The sequence below is a fragment of the Ochotona curzoniae genome, unplaced genomic scaffold, assembly GCF_017591425.1.
Source record: "Ochotona curzoniae isolate NIBS_2020 unplaced genomic scaffold, NIBS_Ocur_1.0 scaffold_1852, whole genome shotgun sequence".
NCBI lineage: Eukaryota > Metazoa > Chordata > Mammalia > Lagomorpha > Ochotonidae > Ochotona > Ochotona curzoniae.
In genome coordinates this window covers 52,155,131-52,172,964 of record NW_024467087.1, presented here as the reverse complement: position 1 = coordinate 52,172,964, position 17,834 = coordinate 52,155,131, and the positions used below count along the sequence as shown (strand labels likewise).

General features: G+C 38.9%; 1 protein-coding gene across 1 annotated transcript in view; it reads right to left on the bottom strand.

Annotated features, from left to right (window-relative positions):
- Positions 1–16,772, bottom strand: part of LOC121169411 (BTB/POZ domain-containing protein KCTD1-like) — a 34,535-nt gene extending 17,763 nt beyond the window's left edge. Inside the window, exon 1 of the mRNA XM_040999997.1 lies at positions 16,023–16,772. Coding sequence (XP_040855931.1) covers positions 16,062–16,772 — 711 coding nt within the window. The 3' untranslated portion in view covers positions 16,023–16,061. The remainder of the gene's footprint in view (positions 1–16,022) is intronic.
- Positions 16,773–17,834: the final 1,062 nt, after the last annotated feature.

Here is a 17,834-nt window from a genome sequence, read left to right as displayed (position 1 = left end):
GGGAATAGTCATGGAACTTAAAGGTGATGCCAGATTCATATGAAATGGATAATTATACCTATCATCCAGTCAAAACATTGCAAAAGAGATGTTCTGAATAAACCAAGAAAGTTTTAATGAGAGAGCATTAACGCTAAGTATCACCTGCAGTCAGCAGAGAACTGGGCTGGAAGCGTTTAGCTGATCAATTAAACTAGCATTATTTCTATTTGATGTTTAAGATTATGAAAATGCAAACTTTCATTTAATTAAACAGAATCAATATTGTTATGAACTTTATTTCAACAGTATTTATACCTTGCAGTAAATCAGCTTGAAGATATTTTTCAAGATCCTTAGTTAACTTAAAATCTTGGTCTAGGGGCTGATGTCATGGCTAATTCTCTGCCTACTGTGCTAGTATCCTATATGGCTGCTGATTCATGTCCAGGCAGCTCCGCTTCCAGCCCACTTCTCCGCTAACGTGCCTGAGAAAGCAACAGCAGATGGCCCAACTCCTTAGACCCCAATACTCATATGTGATACCTCAGGCAGGCTCCACACTCCTCGTTTCAGGCCAGTTCAGTTCTAGCAATTGCAGCCATTTGGGGAGTGAACCAGCAGATAGAGGTCTCTCTTCTCTTTTTCCTCTCTCCCTCCCTCCCTCTCTGGAGTGAACCAGAGGATGGAGAACTCTGTTCTCTCTGTAAAATCTGCTTTTCAGGGCCTGGCGCAGTGGCCTAGTGGCTAAAGTCCCTGCCTGGGTTGTGCCAGGATCCCATATGGGCGCAGGTTCTAATCCTGGCAGCCCTGCTTCCAATCCAGCTTCCTGCTTGTGGCCTGGGAAAGCAGTGGAGGACGGCCCAAAGCCTTGGGACCCTGCACCCGCGTGGGAGACCGGGAGGAAGTTCACAGCTCTTGGCTTTAGATCGGTGCAGCTCCATCCTTTGTGGCCACTTGGGGAGTGAATCATCAGACAAAGATCTTCCTCTGTCTCTCTTCTTCTCTGTATATCTGACTTTCCAATAAAAATAAAATAAATCTTTTTTAAAAAAATCTGCTTTTCAAAGAATAAGTGTTTTAAAAATCTTGGCCTAATATTGAACGAATTAGTGAATTCATTAGACATATGCATAATTTTTAAGTAAAACGAAATTGATTACTAAGCATAAATCTACATTATACTCTTTCATTTCATTTAGATATGTAGTTGTCACAGTAGGTATATTCATTTTGCCTCACTGAAAGGTTGTATATAGAATGCACACAGATGTAAAGTTAGTGTATATGTTCATGAGGTCTTGCACTCTGCCAAACACTGCTGTGCATGTGGTAGGCAGGTCTCAACTATCCGCCCTTCAATTTCCTTTGTGAAATAGAACTTACTGGTAGCTAAAAGTTCCAACTAATTTAACTCTTTGAGACCACATGAGAATAGTTTTAGAGACATGGAACTACAGGCATGCCTCCATTTCTCAAGCAGAAGAGGAATTTCATCCTAAAGCAGCATTTCCAGAGAGCTTTTTTGTTTGTTTTTTGCCACTTAAACCTCCTTATATACTGTTCAAACATACTGAGAACTCCTTGGAGTTTTTTTTGGGGGGGTATAACTATAAAAATGAAAGTTAAGATCAATTTTACAGCTTCTTTATTAATTCATTTGAAGATGTTAATGACGAATTCATGATGAGTATTGCATACTACTAGCATTTTCATAAAAGAATATTTATTTATTTGCTTGAAAGGCAGAATGACAGCTGGTTTGATACAGGACAAAGCCAGAGGGTGGCAGGGACCCAAGTACTTGAGCCATCTGCTGCTTTATCAGTTATGTTAGCAGGAAGCTGAATCAGAAGCAAGCAGGCAGGACTGAAATTGGCACTTTGATATGGGATACTGGTGTTGCAAACAGTGGCTTAACTCACTATGCCACAACATCATCCCTTGCATCAACTAACATCCTGCCCACATTATGGACTGACTTAACAGAGCCCTAGCATAAAGTAGCAGATTACAAAAAAGCACAATGAAACTCAAAACTTGGAGAGCAACTCTTTTGTCTTGATTTGCATTGCTTGTGTATGAAAAGTTATGTAAATACTGTAATATATGCTAGTATCAGATTTTCCTCTGTTTTGATTGGCTCATTTCCTTGGCTTACTATAAGGGTCTTTTCAAATGTCCATAGAATATGAAATGAAAAGTTAAGTTTATTTTGATGCATAAAGATAAAAGCTTACTAATTTTATGGGAAGAATGGAATGTACTATCTTAAAAACCAGTATTCACCTATTACTGAGGTTATATACGCAAGACCCCATGCGTATTACGTATACCATGACCCATTGCATATTATGCATACAATGGCACACATTTTCCATAACTTTTTAAAATGCCCTCATAATTATTACTTACAAACCTACAACATGAAATGCTTTATTTTCTTCTTTATAATCTTTTTAGATAACAAAGACTTTATGTCTGACTATAAGAATTTTTTCGTGCTTTGTGTTGCTTTTACTACATCCTTGGTTATTTAAAAAAAAGATCAAAGTTCCTCTTATAGAGGAGAACTAAGGTTCTTTGCATTCATGTTATCTTCTATTTTCATTTTTACAATCATTATTGCTGAAAGACGTGTCATCTCTCAATTACCTGTGGTCTCATCTTAATTTGATTTTCTCACCCCAAAGTTGATTCCTAAATGCAAAATAAATTAAGGTACTGATATATTTTGCATCTAAAACTACCTTTGAGATTTCTACGAGGGTAAGCACACAAAAGGTCTGCATTTTTCATTGTATAAAATCAGAAGGGCAAGGAATAAATGTATTTGGTATATTATTGATGAGTTGCATGGGCAGAGTTGTCAAATCAGAAATGTTTGGCTTTTCTTGACTTTTATTTGTATGGGTGAAATATTCTTACTATAAGTATTGTAGAAACCACAGGTTCCATGGGAAGTCCCTGGCCATTTCTCAATGCTTTTAATACAATATTTTAATCTCTAGGAAAATTCTAAAATAACATTTAAATGTTCTGTTAAGTTTTATATTATCAGAGCCCTGAGGATTCTTTTCTTCTGTTAAACAACAACAGTATAAATAGCACTAAAAACGTTTCCTTGTTCTCTACTTCTTTAATGTGAATCTAGAATCTTCTAGGACATTGGTTTTCAAATAGTGTTCACATCATGTACTTATTAAGAAATTACATATATTTAAGTACTATTTTTCTATTATTGACTATTTAATATACATATATTCTTGTTATGTTTGGTATATTAAGTATTGGGATTATAACATATCTCAAATTTTTTATCAGATCTTAAAACTGTATATATGAAATACATGTAATCTATTGCCTTTATAAAATAGAAAAAGTTAAAAATGTTAACCTGTTTTTATAATCAGATGTAACATCCACTGGATTAAAGATAGACTTACCAATTATTCCTGTATATATTTTGTCCAAATCTTTTTGTTTTTAACTTTATTGCATTATTTTGCATATTATAGAATCGAACATTGTCATTTTCATCACTTTTGTTACAAACTGCCTCAGATCTCTCACAAAAATTATTGGCAATAAATTAATCACAGCCATTTCAGTTACTGTGGTTTACAGATTCTTTTTACTCCGACGTTTTCTTAAAGATTCTTCAATTAGCTAAAGGCCCAGATTTTTTTTGTGTGTGTTCAAGCAAGGACTGTCTAACAGCCCTGTAGGAAAGGGCTCTACCAGGTACTTCAAAGTGTTGACATTTCAAAAAATGGTCTTGAGTGCCTCTAGAATATTTCATAAGCACCTTAAAAACCATACTACTCAGCTGATGGGCTGAGTCAAGATTTCAAGAACTCCTTCGTAGAGAAGCATGTGGGTTTATAAATCTGCTAATCCACACTGCAACAAAACAGTAATTAATTACAAGAAACTGAACAAACTGATGAAGGGTGGTGGCAAATAATTAGAAAAGCATTGCAGGAATTCTATAATAAATAAATATGAAAGCATAGTATCATTTAGGTAGCCACGGATTGCTTGTGTTACCACTGATTTTCATGATTATTTGAGTTTCTCCAGTGGCTTTAAGAGATAAACTGAGGAAGGGGAATAGCTGAACCGACGAGACAGCTGCTATTTCTCCAGATAGTAGTAGTTTCACAAAAAAAGAGAGGCTAGGAAATTGAAGGAACTGGTGAGAGTGGCTGACTTCATTCACTATTTTAAAGTAAATGTTGAAGCAGTTCATTGTCTGAAAGATAAGAGCTATTACATACTAAAATACCATTACCACATCTTAATAAAATTAATACCTCTCCAAGTTATCAGAGATTCAGTGTCAGATTTCTCACTGCATTATAAATACAATAAGCCTCTAGTAACTTTTTGTTTGAATCAGAATCCAAATTATGTCCATACATTGGAGTTGACTGATAAATCTATCTCAATTGGTAAATTTCTGCTCTATTTCTCTTTTCCCCTTTTACAATATATTTTTGAAGAAACTATGTTATTTTTCTCACAGATTTTCACGTCTTTACATCGCGTCTCAGAGATGTCAATTAGTACGTTCCTCTAACTTCTACAGTACCAGTAAATAAGCAACTGAATCCAAAGGTTTGATCGGATTCAGATTTGATGCTATTTTTTTTTTCTGGGAGGGATAGGAACAATTCTTAGATTGTCTTATATTCCTCCATCAGGGACATTATGTGCCCTTTCCCATCTCATTGAGATGCTGGCAGCCATTGGTGTTAAATGTCTAGCTTCATCACCATTATTGTATACAGTTTGAGGATTCATCAGAGAACTGAAAATACAACTACTGTATGATTTAGCCATTTCACTCCCGAGAGCTTCTCCAAATGCAACTAAATTAGTATATGAGACCGTAATCAGAACCCCTATCTTTTTAGCAGCTAGGTGATATATGGAATTAATCCAGAGGTTCTACAATTGATGACTGGATAAATAAAACGTGGTATAGATACACCATGGAATACTACTCATGTAGAATGCTAAACAAGAATGTAATTTTGCCTTTTGCAACTAAATGGATGCAATTGGAAATCATTATGCTTAATGAAATAAGCCAGTCCCAAATATGTTCCCCTGAACTGTGCTCAGAGTATAAAAAATGTAATCTATGAGTGAGATTGACATACTCAGATTTGATTATTGTTTCCAGCGTTTGTCTATACTCCTGAGGAAAAGTAGTTTTTTTTTTCCCTACTTGCTATATGTTGGAATCTTTACCTAATGGATTATTAAATATATGATTGAAAAGTGAAATGAAAATATTGATGGCAAACAATGGGAAAAGAATGATTAAGGAAGGAGGAAAAAGCAGGGGGAATGCAGGCAGGAAAGAGGGTAGGGTGGGAAGAATCAACACTATGCTCTGAAATTTGTATCAAGAAATATGTGCAATTTGTTCACTTTATATAAATAAAGACAAACAAATCACACAAATAAAATGCCTACATTAATTAGGTTTATCACATGGCAACTTTCTGATTGTAACATTATTACATGGACTACTGTTATGAAGAGGACCTTAATTTCATCTATCACATGAGACATTTTAGGCAGGAGAGACAGGATATCTTCATTATTTCTCTTCAGCCAACTTTTTTTTTCCTGTTTACCAACTTTCTTTTTAACACTTATTCTCTTGCAGCATCCAATGATAACCCACTAATTTTTCTAAATTTTCACTGTGATCCAACTGATCGATGTGTTTCCATCAATGGCACATATTATCTTTATGAGTGCTCCAATCGTCCCTCTTTGACTTGTGAGTTACTTGTACAAGCTCCTGACTCCTGTTGACACAGTCCACAGTAATCTAATAATAGCTTCCTTATTTCTGTTATGACAAGATGTTCCAGGCTCATCTCGTACATTTCCTGCCCCAAACCTTGAATTTCTCTGAGTAACGCTGTTTCATTTTAGAGGGAATGTTTTTTTCAAGGCCACAATCTGGATATTAACGGTGCTCCTTGTTCCTGGGTCGATAATTATTTCCAAATATTTTCAGTGGACAGAGATAGGAATTCATGTTAAAGATAAAATTCATCATGAGTTCATACTGATACTTAAAATTCAAATACCAGACCGCCAATATTAATTAGACTCTTTGATCTTACATCTGTATCCGTTTTTTCCAGTGTTGAGAATCCTGACTCTCAAAGCCACCAGGAATGATAGCATTAACAACATCTTGCAGCTTTGTTTTTCTGTGAACTGACCATTTCATTTTTAAAGGTGGTTGATTTTTTCTATTCAAACCTTGATAAATGAAAAGTTAACCTTTTGTTGGGGTTAAAGATTGAACACTGCTTTCTAATTTTGCCACTTTTCCTTGCTTATGGAGCATTTTGTGTCATTCAAACTTACAAGGTATATTTATCAATAAAAATTTCCCTTACTGCCTTTAGATTTTAAATTACCCTCATTCCCAAGATATAATGTCATCTACTTGTATTTCTTACAGTATATGCCTCATTTCATGTTTTGCATGTTAAGTATCTGATTTGTAGAATTCACCCATTGCATCACTTAGAGAATATGCATTTTTAAAAAATTTCTCTCATATAGGTTTCCAGTTTATCCTCATGCTAATGATTAAGTCCACATATTCTTCACTAGCTCAGGTTGGTGTCTGAAGCAGAAGTCACAAGCGTCCTTCCTATATGTCTTCACCCTTTCGCTCTAATGTTGGCCTACAGGACTTACTATTACCATTCAACTCCCTTTCTTTACCTGAGAGATTTTCTCTAGTTACTAAAACTCATTTTGGCCACAAGTGGTAGACTGGAAGTAGTTGGGAATCAGCAACCAACAGAAGCAACCTGTATTCAATGACTAATAGCAGTTGCTGACAAAGTAAGTTCTTCCTACTATACCTGATCTTAGCCAAAAGACCGAGAAGCAATAAAGTATGTCCTTAAAATTACAAAATAAGGACCTGGCGTGGTAGCCTAATGGCTAAAGTCCTAATCTTGCATGCGCCAGCATTCCAAAAGGGCATCGGTTTGTGTCCTGGTAGCCCCGCTTCACATCCAGCTTTCTGCTTGTGGCCTGGGAAAACAGTCAAGGAAAGCAGATCTTCCATCCGATGATTCACTTCCCAAGCGACCACAATGGCCAGTGCTGTACTGGTCCAAAACCAGGAGCCTGGAGTCTCTTCTGGGTCTCCCACACGGTATAGGGTCCCAAGGCTTTGGGTCATCCTCTACTGCTCTCCCAGGCCACAAGCAGGGAGCTGGATGGAAAGTGGGTCCACCAGGATTAGAACTAGCACCCATATGGAATCCTGGCATGTTCAAAGTGAGGACTTTCATCGCTAGGCTACTGCACCAAGCCCTATGACAAATCTTTTATTAGCTTCCCTTTTTTATACTTTCTGACTCCTAACTAGTATTACCTAGGATTAATGCAAAAATAATCATTTTGAATCCTAATCAGTGTCTCAGGAGCTCCTTCTGAAAGAACTAAACTAAGGCATTTACTTTATCATATGCTACATTTCTATACTGTAATTGAATTAATTATTCGGTCCGTTTACTCCTGTTTCAAGATCACATTGCTTTAATTACACAAGCTAAAGGAGTATCACACTCCGGCATCAACAACTCCATGCTGCTCTTTTATCTCAGGGTTTCCTAGCTATACTTGATTGACCTTCCATATGAAATTGTTAATTATCTTGTCTACTGTTGGGGGGGAAAGACATTTTTATTTAGATCACATTAAATTAACGATGTAGTTGAAAGCTGAAAATATTACGATTTCCATCATCATCATTCTTACTTGTATTAATTTGCTTGGACTAGGTGCAATCAATAAGGGATGACATATTTCTCATAGTTCTGAAGGCTGAGAAATCCTGAAAGATCAGGCTATTTTGCTCCTTACGGAGGGCCGCTTCCTTGCTTGAAGACACTATGTTCTTACGTCGGGGAGGGACAGATATCTTCTATTTGTCTTATTTTGTCTGAATATCTAGTTATTTATGTGAAAGGCTCAGTTACAGAGAGAGATGAAGAGCCAGGGGGAGACACTTCACATCTACTCCCCGAGTGGCTACAACCTCCTCCTAAATCGGAACTCCACCTTATGTGTAACATGGACCCAAGCATTCAGGCCATCTTCTGCTGCTTTACTGGGTGCATTAGTGGGGAACTGATGCTTATATGAGATGCTGGCATTGCAGGCAGTAGGGGAACCTAATGTGCGATAACAGTAGCCCCTTTCTTTCTCTTGTACAATCACCCATACCTGAAGCCAGCATTGTGGTGTAATGGGATAAGCTATTGTGCCTATCATGGACTATCATGCCTGCATCTTTTTTTAAAAAAAGATTTATTTATTTATTGGAAAGTCAGATATACAGAGAGGAGGAGAGACAGTGAGCACAATGGCCGATGCTATGCCGATTCGAAGCCAGGATCCAGGAACTTCTTCCAGGTATCCCACGTGGGTGTAAGAATCTGAGGCTTTGGGCCATCCTCGACTGCTTTCCCAGGCCACAAGCAGGGAGCTGGATGGGAAGTGGAGCTGCCAGAATTAGAACCGGCGCCCATATGGGATCCTGGCGCATTCAAGGTGAGGACTTTAGCCGCTAGGCCACTGCGCCGGGCCCATATCATGCCTGCATCTTATATGGGTGCCAATTTATAGCCTGACTACTTCGCTTCTGACCTAGCTCCCCGTTAATGTGCCTGAGAAAGTAGTGAAAGATGGTCCAAGTTTCAGGCCCTTGCCATCACGTGGGAGATAACTGGATGAAGCCCCTGGCTTCTAGCTTTGGCCTGGCCCGGTCCTAGCCATCATGATCATGTGGAGAGTGAACCAGCAATGGAAAATCTTTCTTCTACTTGGTCATTTTTTCCTTTCATATACATTAAAACCTCCACTAATCTCATCATGAGGAACCTATTTGTAATAACCTGATTTTACCTCAATTATTCCCTAAAAGCCTCATCTTCATGTATCATAAATATCATTATTTAACACATGAATTTGCAGAGAACATAATTTGGTCTATAGCATTGTGCCCCTGAATACTCAAATTCAAATTCTGATATACAAAAAATATATTATCTCTATAGCTAAAGCTCTAGAATTCTTAACTCTTTCCAGTATCAGTTCTGAGAGGTAAATTCCAAAAGTTCCATTTAAGTACAATCAATAGGCAAAACCTGAAGTATATAGTTCATTCTGTGACAGAATTCCCCTCTACTGTAGAGCTGTAAAATCAGACAGCTTATGTGCCTCCAAAATAGGATGCTGGCAGAGACAGAAGATAGACATTCATATTTCAAACAGAGAAAGAAATGATTACGCAGGAAAGGGTAATATGTCCCAATCAAGTTCAAAACTTAATACAAATCTCACTAGATCTTAAGGCTAATGAATAATTCTGCTTGGTTCCAACTACCATCTTCTAGCTCCACAAGGGCTCAAGTCCTTCCTCTGAGGCTTTTCTGGTTGAAGGTCATGACCCTAAGGTTCTTGTCAGTCCTGTCCCCAAGAATCTTCTTGAATGTGGCTTTGATGGTCTATGAATCACCTTGGACTCCTTTGTATTTTTCACAAATAAATAACTCTCATTCACAGTCAAATCATTCTGCAGTCTCAACTGATACTGAAATTCAGGATTATTTCACATAATCTCATTTTTGTAAATAATTCCCTGTTAATCAAGTGACTGCTCAGCCACATTATTAGTGTTTTCTTCTGAAAAAAAAAAAACTTTTCTTTTTTTTAAAATTTGAAGAGGCTGAAAATATTCCACATTTTCCAAGTTCTGGCTCCTTGCTTGACAATGCCTCTTTAAATTCACCTTTCTTCTTTCATATTTTACTACAAGTGGTTGGGAGGAACTAAACTATTCCATTAACCATTTGCTTAGAACTACTCAATTTTGGAGAAAGATTGGTAAGAGTGGTCAATAGAGGACCCCAACGATAGCCTCTTCGTCTACATAGAAGAACCTGAGGCTGCACCGTCCCTAGGACTATCAATTAAAGCTAAGGATGCTACAGGGAGACTGCACAAAGTTACCTACCAACATGATGCCTTCACCTTCAGAAGAAAACCATTTATTATGAAAGCCATCTTAAAAATGTGTTAGGGACAACTGATCCCCCTGGATCAAAAATCTCAACATAGGGATGGATGCTAGAAACATGAAAATATAAACAAACCAAATAACATGATACTCATAAAACAACTCAATAACTCTGTAGCAGTAATCCCAAACAAAAGCAGATTGACAAAATTCCTGATAAAGAACGCAGAAGAATTTTTGTAAGCAAGTTCAAGGATATGTGAGAGAATGCAATTGATAAAATCAGCAAAGCAATGCATGCTGTGAATAAAAACTTGACCAGTATTATGAAGATATTGAAACAGGAAACTTTAGAAAGGAAAATTCAAAAACATAAAGAATAGGGCCTGGCGCGGTGGTGCAAGTGGTTAAAGGTCCTCGCCTAGCACGCCCGGGATCCCATATGGGCGCCGGTTCTAATCCCGGCAGCCCCACTTCCTTTCCAGCTCCCTGCCTGTGGCCCGGGAAAGCAGCAGAGGACGGCCCAAGGCTTTGGGACCCGCGTGGGAGACCCGGAAGAGGCTCCTGGCTTCGGACCGGCATAGTATCGGCTGTTGTGCTCACTTGGGGAGTGAATCATCGGACGGAAGATCTTCCTCTCTGTCTCTCCTCTCTGTATATCCGCCTTCCCAATAAAAAAATAATAAAAATAAATCTTTAAAAAAAAAACCATAAAGAATACAGTTGAAATCCTGAGCAGACTACATCAAGTGAAAAAAATTCTATCTTAACCTGAAGACAGTCTTATGAAATATACCAAATAGGCAAAAAAAGAAAAATTAAAAAAGAATGTAGACAGCTTCTAAGACTTTTGACACACTATTCAATGAACAAGTATCTGTATTTGGGGGAATCCTTGAAGCTGAAGAAACTGAGAAAGGCACAGGGAACCCTATTCAGTGAATTAATAGCTGAAAATTCTCATAGTATTGATAACTATATGAACATTCAGGCATAGGAGACACATATGACTCCAATAAACATGATTAGAAATTGTCCTCACCATAATATATTATGGTGATGAAATATTCAAGCTTTAAAAACAAAACAAAACAAAACCCTGTCAGCCAAGAATGTTGTACCCAGAAAAGCTATCCTTTACTTAAGAAGATAAAGACTTTCCCAAACCAACAAAATCTAAGCAAATTAATAATCATCAAACAACCTTTAAAAAAAAAAGCTTAAAGAAAGCCTACACTCAGAAATCAAAGAAAACCATGAGCAGACACACAAAAGAAAAATAAACAAAACTCAAACCTTACCACTACAATAAATGTCCAAACCAAGCGAGTGAACAACAAATAAGAAACAACAATGCATATTAAAAATAAACAGGAAATTTTTTCTTTTTATTTATAGGTCCAAACCTTCTCTAGTCAATAGTAACCCTAAATTTAAGTTGACTAAATTGGCAAACTAAAAGATACAGAGTAGGGCCTGCACAGGGGCATAGTATTCTAATCCTCTATATGCTGCATCAGCATCCCAATTAGGCACCAGTTTGTGTCCCAGCTGCCACTTCTGATCCAACTACTTCCTGCTCATGGCATGGGGAAGTACTAATGTGGGACATTCAGAAGTTCTAGGCTTCTGTCTTCCAATGGGCCTAGCTCCAAAATAAGCCAGACCCGAAAAGACATACACATATCATATGCTTTCTCTCATTTGTGCAAATTAAAATTGATAGAATTAAAAATAATGCGAATGTCGTATCATTTGATCTACAGTTACAAACAGTGCTTCGTTGAATCATACCACATACATTATAGATCCTTATCATGAATCCCTCACTTTCAATATTAACATCTCTTAATTTAACAAAACACAAATTTCAAAAATTTATCTATCTTAGTAATTACTCCCCCTTTGTCAATTCTGTTTTTATTTGCTTCCTTTAATTTAAAAAAATACTTTGAAAATATTTATTTATTTGCAAGTTAGAGTTACAGAGAAAGAGGTGGACAGATAAATCTTCCATCCATTATTTATCTCCTGAAAAGCCGTAATGACCAGGCCTGAGCCAGGCAGGAGCCAGGCAGAAGCCAGGAGCCAGGAGCTTTCTCCAGGTCTCCCATGGGTGCAGGGACCCAGGTACTTCAGTCATCCTCCACTGCTTTTCCGGGCCATTATCACGGAGCTGGATTGGAAGTTGAGCAGTTGGGATCTGAACCAGTATTTGTATGGGATGCTGGCTTTGCAGGCAGAAGCTTTACTGGCTACACCACAGCACTGGCCCCTTTTAAAATTTTTGAATAGGATCCCTGTGCTTTTCACAAACAAGATACCTTGAAATAAATTTAACCACAGACACGAGTGATCTCTGCAATAAAAATCACAAAACATTAAATAAAGAAGCAGAAGAAGACACAGAAACATGGAAAAATCATTCATGTTCATGGATTGACCAAATTAATAATATCAAAATGTCCATATTACCAAAAGCGATCCACAAATCTAATGTGATCTTAATCAAAACACCTATGGCAAAATACATAATCAAAATACCTATAACATTCTTCTCGGATCTAGAAAAAAGTGATGCTATAATTCATATGGAAACACAAGAACCCCCAAAACAGCTAGAGCAAATTTAAGCCATAAAAACAAAGCTGGAGGCATCACAATATCAGAATTCAACATTTACTGCGGGGAAGTTGTAATTAAAACAGCACAAAAACAGTTATGAGAGACTGGCACAGTGGCATAGTACGGTAATCTTCAGTCTGTGGCCCAGCATCCCTCATAGGTGCCAGTTCAGGCTCCACTTCTGATCCAGCTCCTTGGCTACGACCTAGGAAAGCAATGGAGTATGGCCCAGGTCCTTGGGCCCAGCACCCACGTGGGAGACCCCAGGGCAAGCTGCTGGCTTCCAGCTTCAGACAGCCAACCTATGGCATTTCGCAACCATCTGGGGAGTGAATCAGCAGATGCACGATCTCACTGTCTCTCTGCCTCTCCCTCGCCCCTCTCTATCCAACTTTTAAGTAAAATACACAAATCTCTAAACAAAACAAGACAAAGCAAAACAAACAAAAAAATCCCAATGACTAAGATCAGTGGAACACAGTAAAAATCTCAGAAATGCACACATGTACAGTCAACTAATTTTTGATAAGTAAACTGAATTTAATCCAGGGAGGAAGCAAAGACTCTTCAACTAATGGTGCTGGGAAAACTGCTTCTGTGTATACAGAAGTATGAAACAAGACCCCAGCAGCTAAGACGTGGATTCAACCCAGATGCATATCAGCTGCTGAATGAATAAAGTCTCTGTCTCTCCTTCTCCTGTAAATCTGCCCTTCAAAAATCATTAACTGAATCTTGAGGTTAAATATGTATTAAATATATTTTACCGATTATGCTGTTTATTCCAGCTACATTGTTATCATTTTTCTCCACTTGATATGTAAGGAAGAAAAAGATGGTTTAAAGTCCTTTATTGCCAGGTTTCTTTCTTCTATTCCTTGCATAAACTGTGAGTTTATTAAATTAAAAAATTAAAACTATTGCTGCTGTATTGTTATATAAATATCAGTAACTATTATGACACTGCTGTGATTTTTTTGTCATCTGCATTAAACATCCTTTTCCTTTCTGAGATATTTTGTTCTGGTTTCTACCTTGTCATATTTCACAATTGTGATTCCTGCTTTCTTATATTTTACGTAAGTATTTGTTTTTTCTTTGTTCTGCTTCCCTTTTCTTTCCTCAGACTTGGAGGAAATATTAGCCTATATTAAAAAAAAAACTGATATTATCCCATAGGTCATTGATGCAGGTTTAAAATTTTTTTACTTACCTATATTCATTTATTTGAAAGGGAGGGAGGGAGGGAGAGAGAAAAAGAGAGACATAGATAGATAGATAGATAGATATCTCCCTTGCACGGGTTCACTTCCCCATATGTCCACAACAGCAGTGGTTAGGTCATGTCGAAACTAGTAGCCATGAACTCAATCCAAGCATCTGGCATGCTGGCAGGGATCCAATTACTCCCGCCATTACCATTGCTCAACAGGTTGTAAGAAACTGGATTGAAAATGGAGGCAGGATTCAAACTCAGACACTCTGTTATGGGTTGTGACAGTTCAAAGTGGCATCTTTTTAAAAATGATGAATTAACTTGAAATGTAGTATTCCAGAGAGTAAGAGGGAGAGATGAGAGAGATCTCCATCTGTTTGTTCAGTTTCCAAATGGTTGCCACAGCTGGGGTAGAAGGAAGCCAGAGGCAGGCTCCTCTTCTGGGTCTCCCATATGGGTACAGGGTTCCAAACACCTGGGCCATCTTCCACTGCCCTCCCAGGCCACTAGTAGGGAGCTGCATCTGAAGTGGTGCACCTGGGATTTGAATCCATGCCCACATGGGATGCTGGCTCACATGAGTCAGTGGCTCAACTCACTATGCCACCACAATAGTCTTCTCAAAGTGACTTCTGTTCATTTTTTAGCTTTTCCTGTGTTTCATTTTACAAGTTATATACCTACATAATTAAGATTTTATGGAGTTTTCCTTCTTTGCTGTATAGCTCAGCAAACTACTCTTGTCCAGGGAAATAGGAGAGTCATCTCACACTGTCCTTCTCTGAGAGATTGTTCTTTTGTGCATTAATACCCCAAACCTTAGAAATAATTGTTTCGTATAATTTGACCATTGTTTTAGTTTTAGCTGTTTGGTGCAGACAGGTAAACTCAGTTGATGTTACTTCATCTTGGCCTAAATCAGAATTATTCAAGTAAACTGGTTTTATCATCTTGATGACAACTATAAAACCTTACTGGTGTTTTGATTGACTATACTGAACTCGTAACAGAAACTTAGGGAAATGGACATCTTATCCAGTATTGACTCAACGCTTTCTTCAACTATTGCTGTTTTCAGTATACACCTTTTACAGACATTTTAAATTACACAGGTAATTATTTGGACATCTCTCTAATGCATTGTTCTTAGTAAAGGAAATCAGACACAAAATGCTAAATTATATGTGATCCCCATTTATAAGATATACTGGTTAGAAACTGCTATAAGAATGAAGAATAAAGCAGTAATTCTGAAGTGTCAAGGGTGACTGGCAGGTTTTGCTACCAGAGGCAGTACAGAAAAGCTTTCTTCATCAGCTTCTTTTTTTCATACTTAATATATTGCAAAAGTTAAACATTTGTTGGAAAATGACTAGTAATATAGGAACAACATTAACACACAATAATTCTGGTCCCTTTGCAAAACTCAACAGCTTGAAAACAAAGTAAAGTTCGCATCTGTCAAGCCAACAAAAGCAATGTGACTTTTGTACAAACTACATGTAAGATTTCACACCTAAAGGTCTTTTAAATGCAATGTGCTGGTTAGAGTTTTCCAGAAGTTCTGCCTGGTGCCTGTCTAAAGAGAAACATAAAACCTCTAAATGCAAAGAAACTGGACTTAAGGTGTCTTAAAAACAAACAAACAAAAAAACACCAACCAAACAACCAAGCAAACAAAAAAAATAACAGGAAAAAGAAAAAATGGATGGCTGTTGGCAATGGAAATTGTAAGGAGACCATGACCTCCCGGCCAAGGGCTTGTTTATTGGTCAGAGGCTTTAGGAGGCCCAGGCCACTTCGTCCTCACCTCAGCTACAGCCGTTACCTTGCGCTTTCTCTTTCCACATATATTTAATTTATATCATATATATACAGGTGTGTGTATATATATGTTATACATATTACACTTTTGAGGGTATCCCTTTTCGAATTACTCCTGTATGAATACAGGTGTGGTCTCTATTGCATTTAAATCTGTCCGTATTTTATCTAAGTTTACGCCTAGGACTTACTTCACCGTACCAACTTCATAAAACCGGTCCCTTTTTACTCGCCTACTTTATTGCGTGTAGAAGAAATAAGAAATAGAAAAAGATGTTTTTGCACAAGGGCTCTTACTTTATCCGGCTGATACAGGGTGCGCGGGGTTTTCTTCACTTAACGCCCAAGGACATACTCGCTGAACTGGTAGGAATCCACTCCTCCTCCACAGGATCCCACGATCGCGAATCCTCTTTGTTGCAGTCTCTCGAGGACCTGAACGGAGTTGAGGTGACAGTAGCCGTTCAGCGGGAACCTGATAACGTGGGTGAAGTTGTAATTCCAGCATGCACTCACGGTGTTGCACAGCACTTCGCGAATCTCCGGGAACACCTCTTCGATCAAGGACTTTGCGCCGCTGAGCATGATTCTTTCCCCGAGGTCAGGGACCACACGCACCACGAGACACTCACAGGGCCGTGAATAGCGACCATTTTCTCTATCCTGCTTCCATCTTTCCATCTCCACTAACATTGGCTGAAGCTGGAAATACTTCACCTCTTCATACAGCAAACTATAGTCCTTGAAATCATCCGGAACGAGTAGTTTGGAGGTGCGCAGGAAATTCAGGATGTAGCGGAACATTGCCCCATCTCTATCGATGAAATAATGCTGCTTCAGAGAATCCAGGACAATGGGCTCCATACCTGCGAAAAGTCTTCCGATTCTTGAGTCGGGATATCTAGTGAGCGTAGCCAGGCAGCTGGTGTACATGTGGCCGCCCACATCGATATGGACGGGCGCGTTGAATTTCGTGATGCGCGCCGGGGCAGGAATGCCCAGGTAGTTGAACGGATGCAGGGCACGAACGAACAGAGGTCGTGACATACTGAGCTTGAGTGGACCGCGGGCGACGAGACTGGTTGCGGTGCGGCGGCGCCGGTGCGGTGCGGTGCGGCGAGGTGCGGCGAGGAGCTGCGCGGAGCGGAGCTCAACTGCGTCGTGCGCTGTGGAGCGGAGCAGAGCGGCACTGTGCGGCTCGGGGCTCGGGGCACGAGCGAGGGAGGGCCGGGGGGAGGGCGGGGCGCTCTCGCCGCTCCAAGTCATCGCCGCGGGCGCTGCGCCCCCTCCGTCGCCCCTTCCTTGCTCCCGGAAGCCGGGGGTTTCGGGCGGTAGCGGCTGGTGCGGCGGCGAGGAATCCATGTAGGGGGTATGGAAAGAAAAGAAGAAACTTTCTTCAAGTAGAGGATGAGACGGCTCCGAAACTTGACGGTGCTGCATTTCTTCAAAGTCACAGAGCTCTACATTTAAAAAAAGAAAAAAAAAATGTGTCTTTACGTAAGTTAAACAAACAAGCAAACATCCGGTAGTGAACCTTTGTTTTAATAGTTTATGAAACCGGCTAGTCTCTTGACTGCACATTTGCTCCCATCTCCTGTGCGTAGTGGTGCCGATGCGCGGTGCAGTTATAGAACGCAGAAGCACAATCCTTGCTTTACGCCAACTTTATTTTCTACGACACATGCGTTTGAGATGATTCTAGACTTTTTGCACATCCATACGCACTATTGGAGGTTACTGCCTTAAACGCTTACGTTCGCTTCATGAAATTCCGCTTTTCCTACTGTCTAAAGCCTACGCAGGACTCTTTTTTTTTTTTTTTCCTCGTCGGGGAAAAAAAAAAAAAAAAAAAAAGAAAAGAAAAAACCCGCTCTCACTTTAGCTGCCCGAGGTGCTACCGAACTATTTGGAAAACGCGGCTCCGGCCATGAGTGAAAGTGGCTAAAAGAGAAAAAAGCAAAGCAAAACAAAACAAACAAAAAAACCAACCTCCCTGTATGGATTGTTACCCCATTTATTAAAATACAATCTGTTTTTTCCTCACAGATTTAATGGTCCATTAGGTAACGATATTAATACATGAAAAGTAGAAAGTAATAATAACAAAGA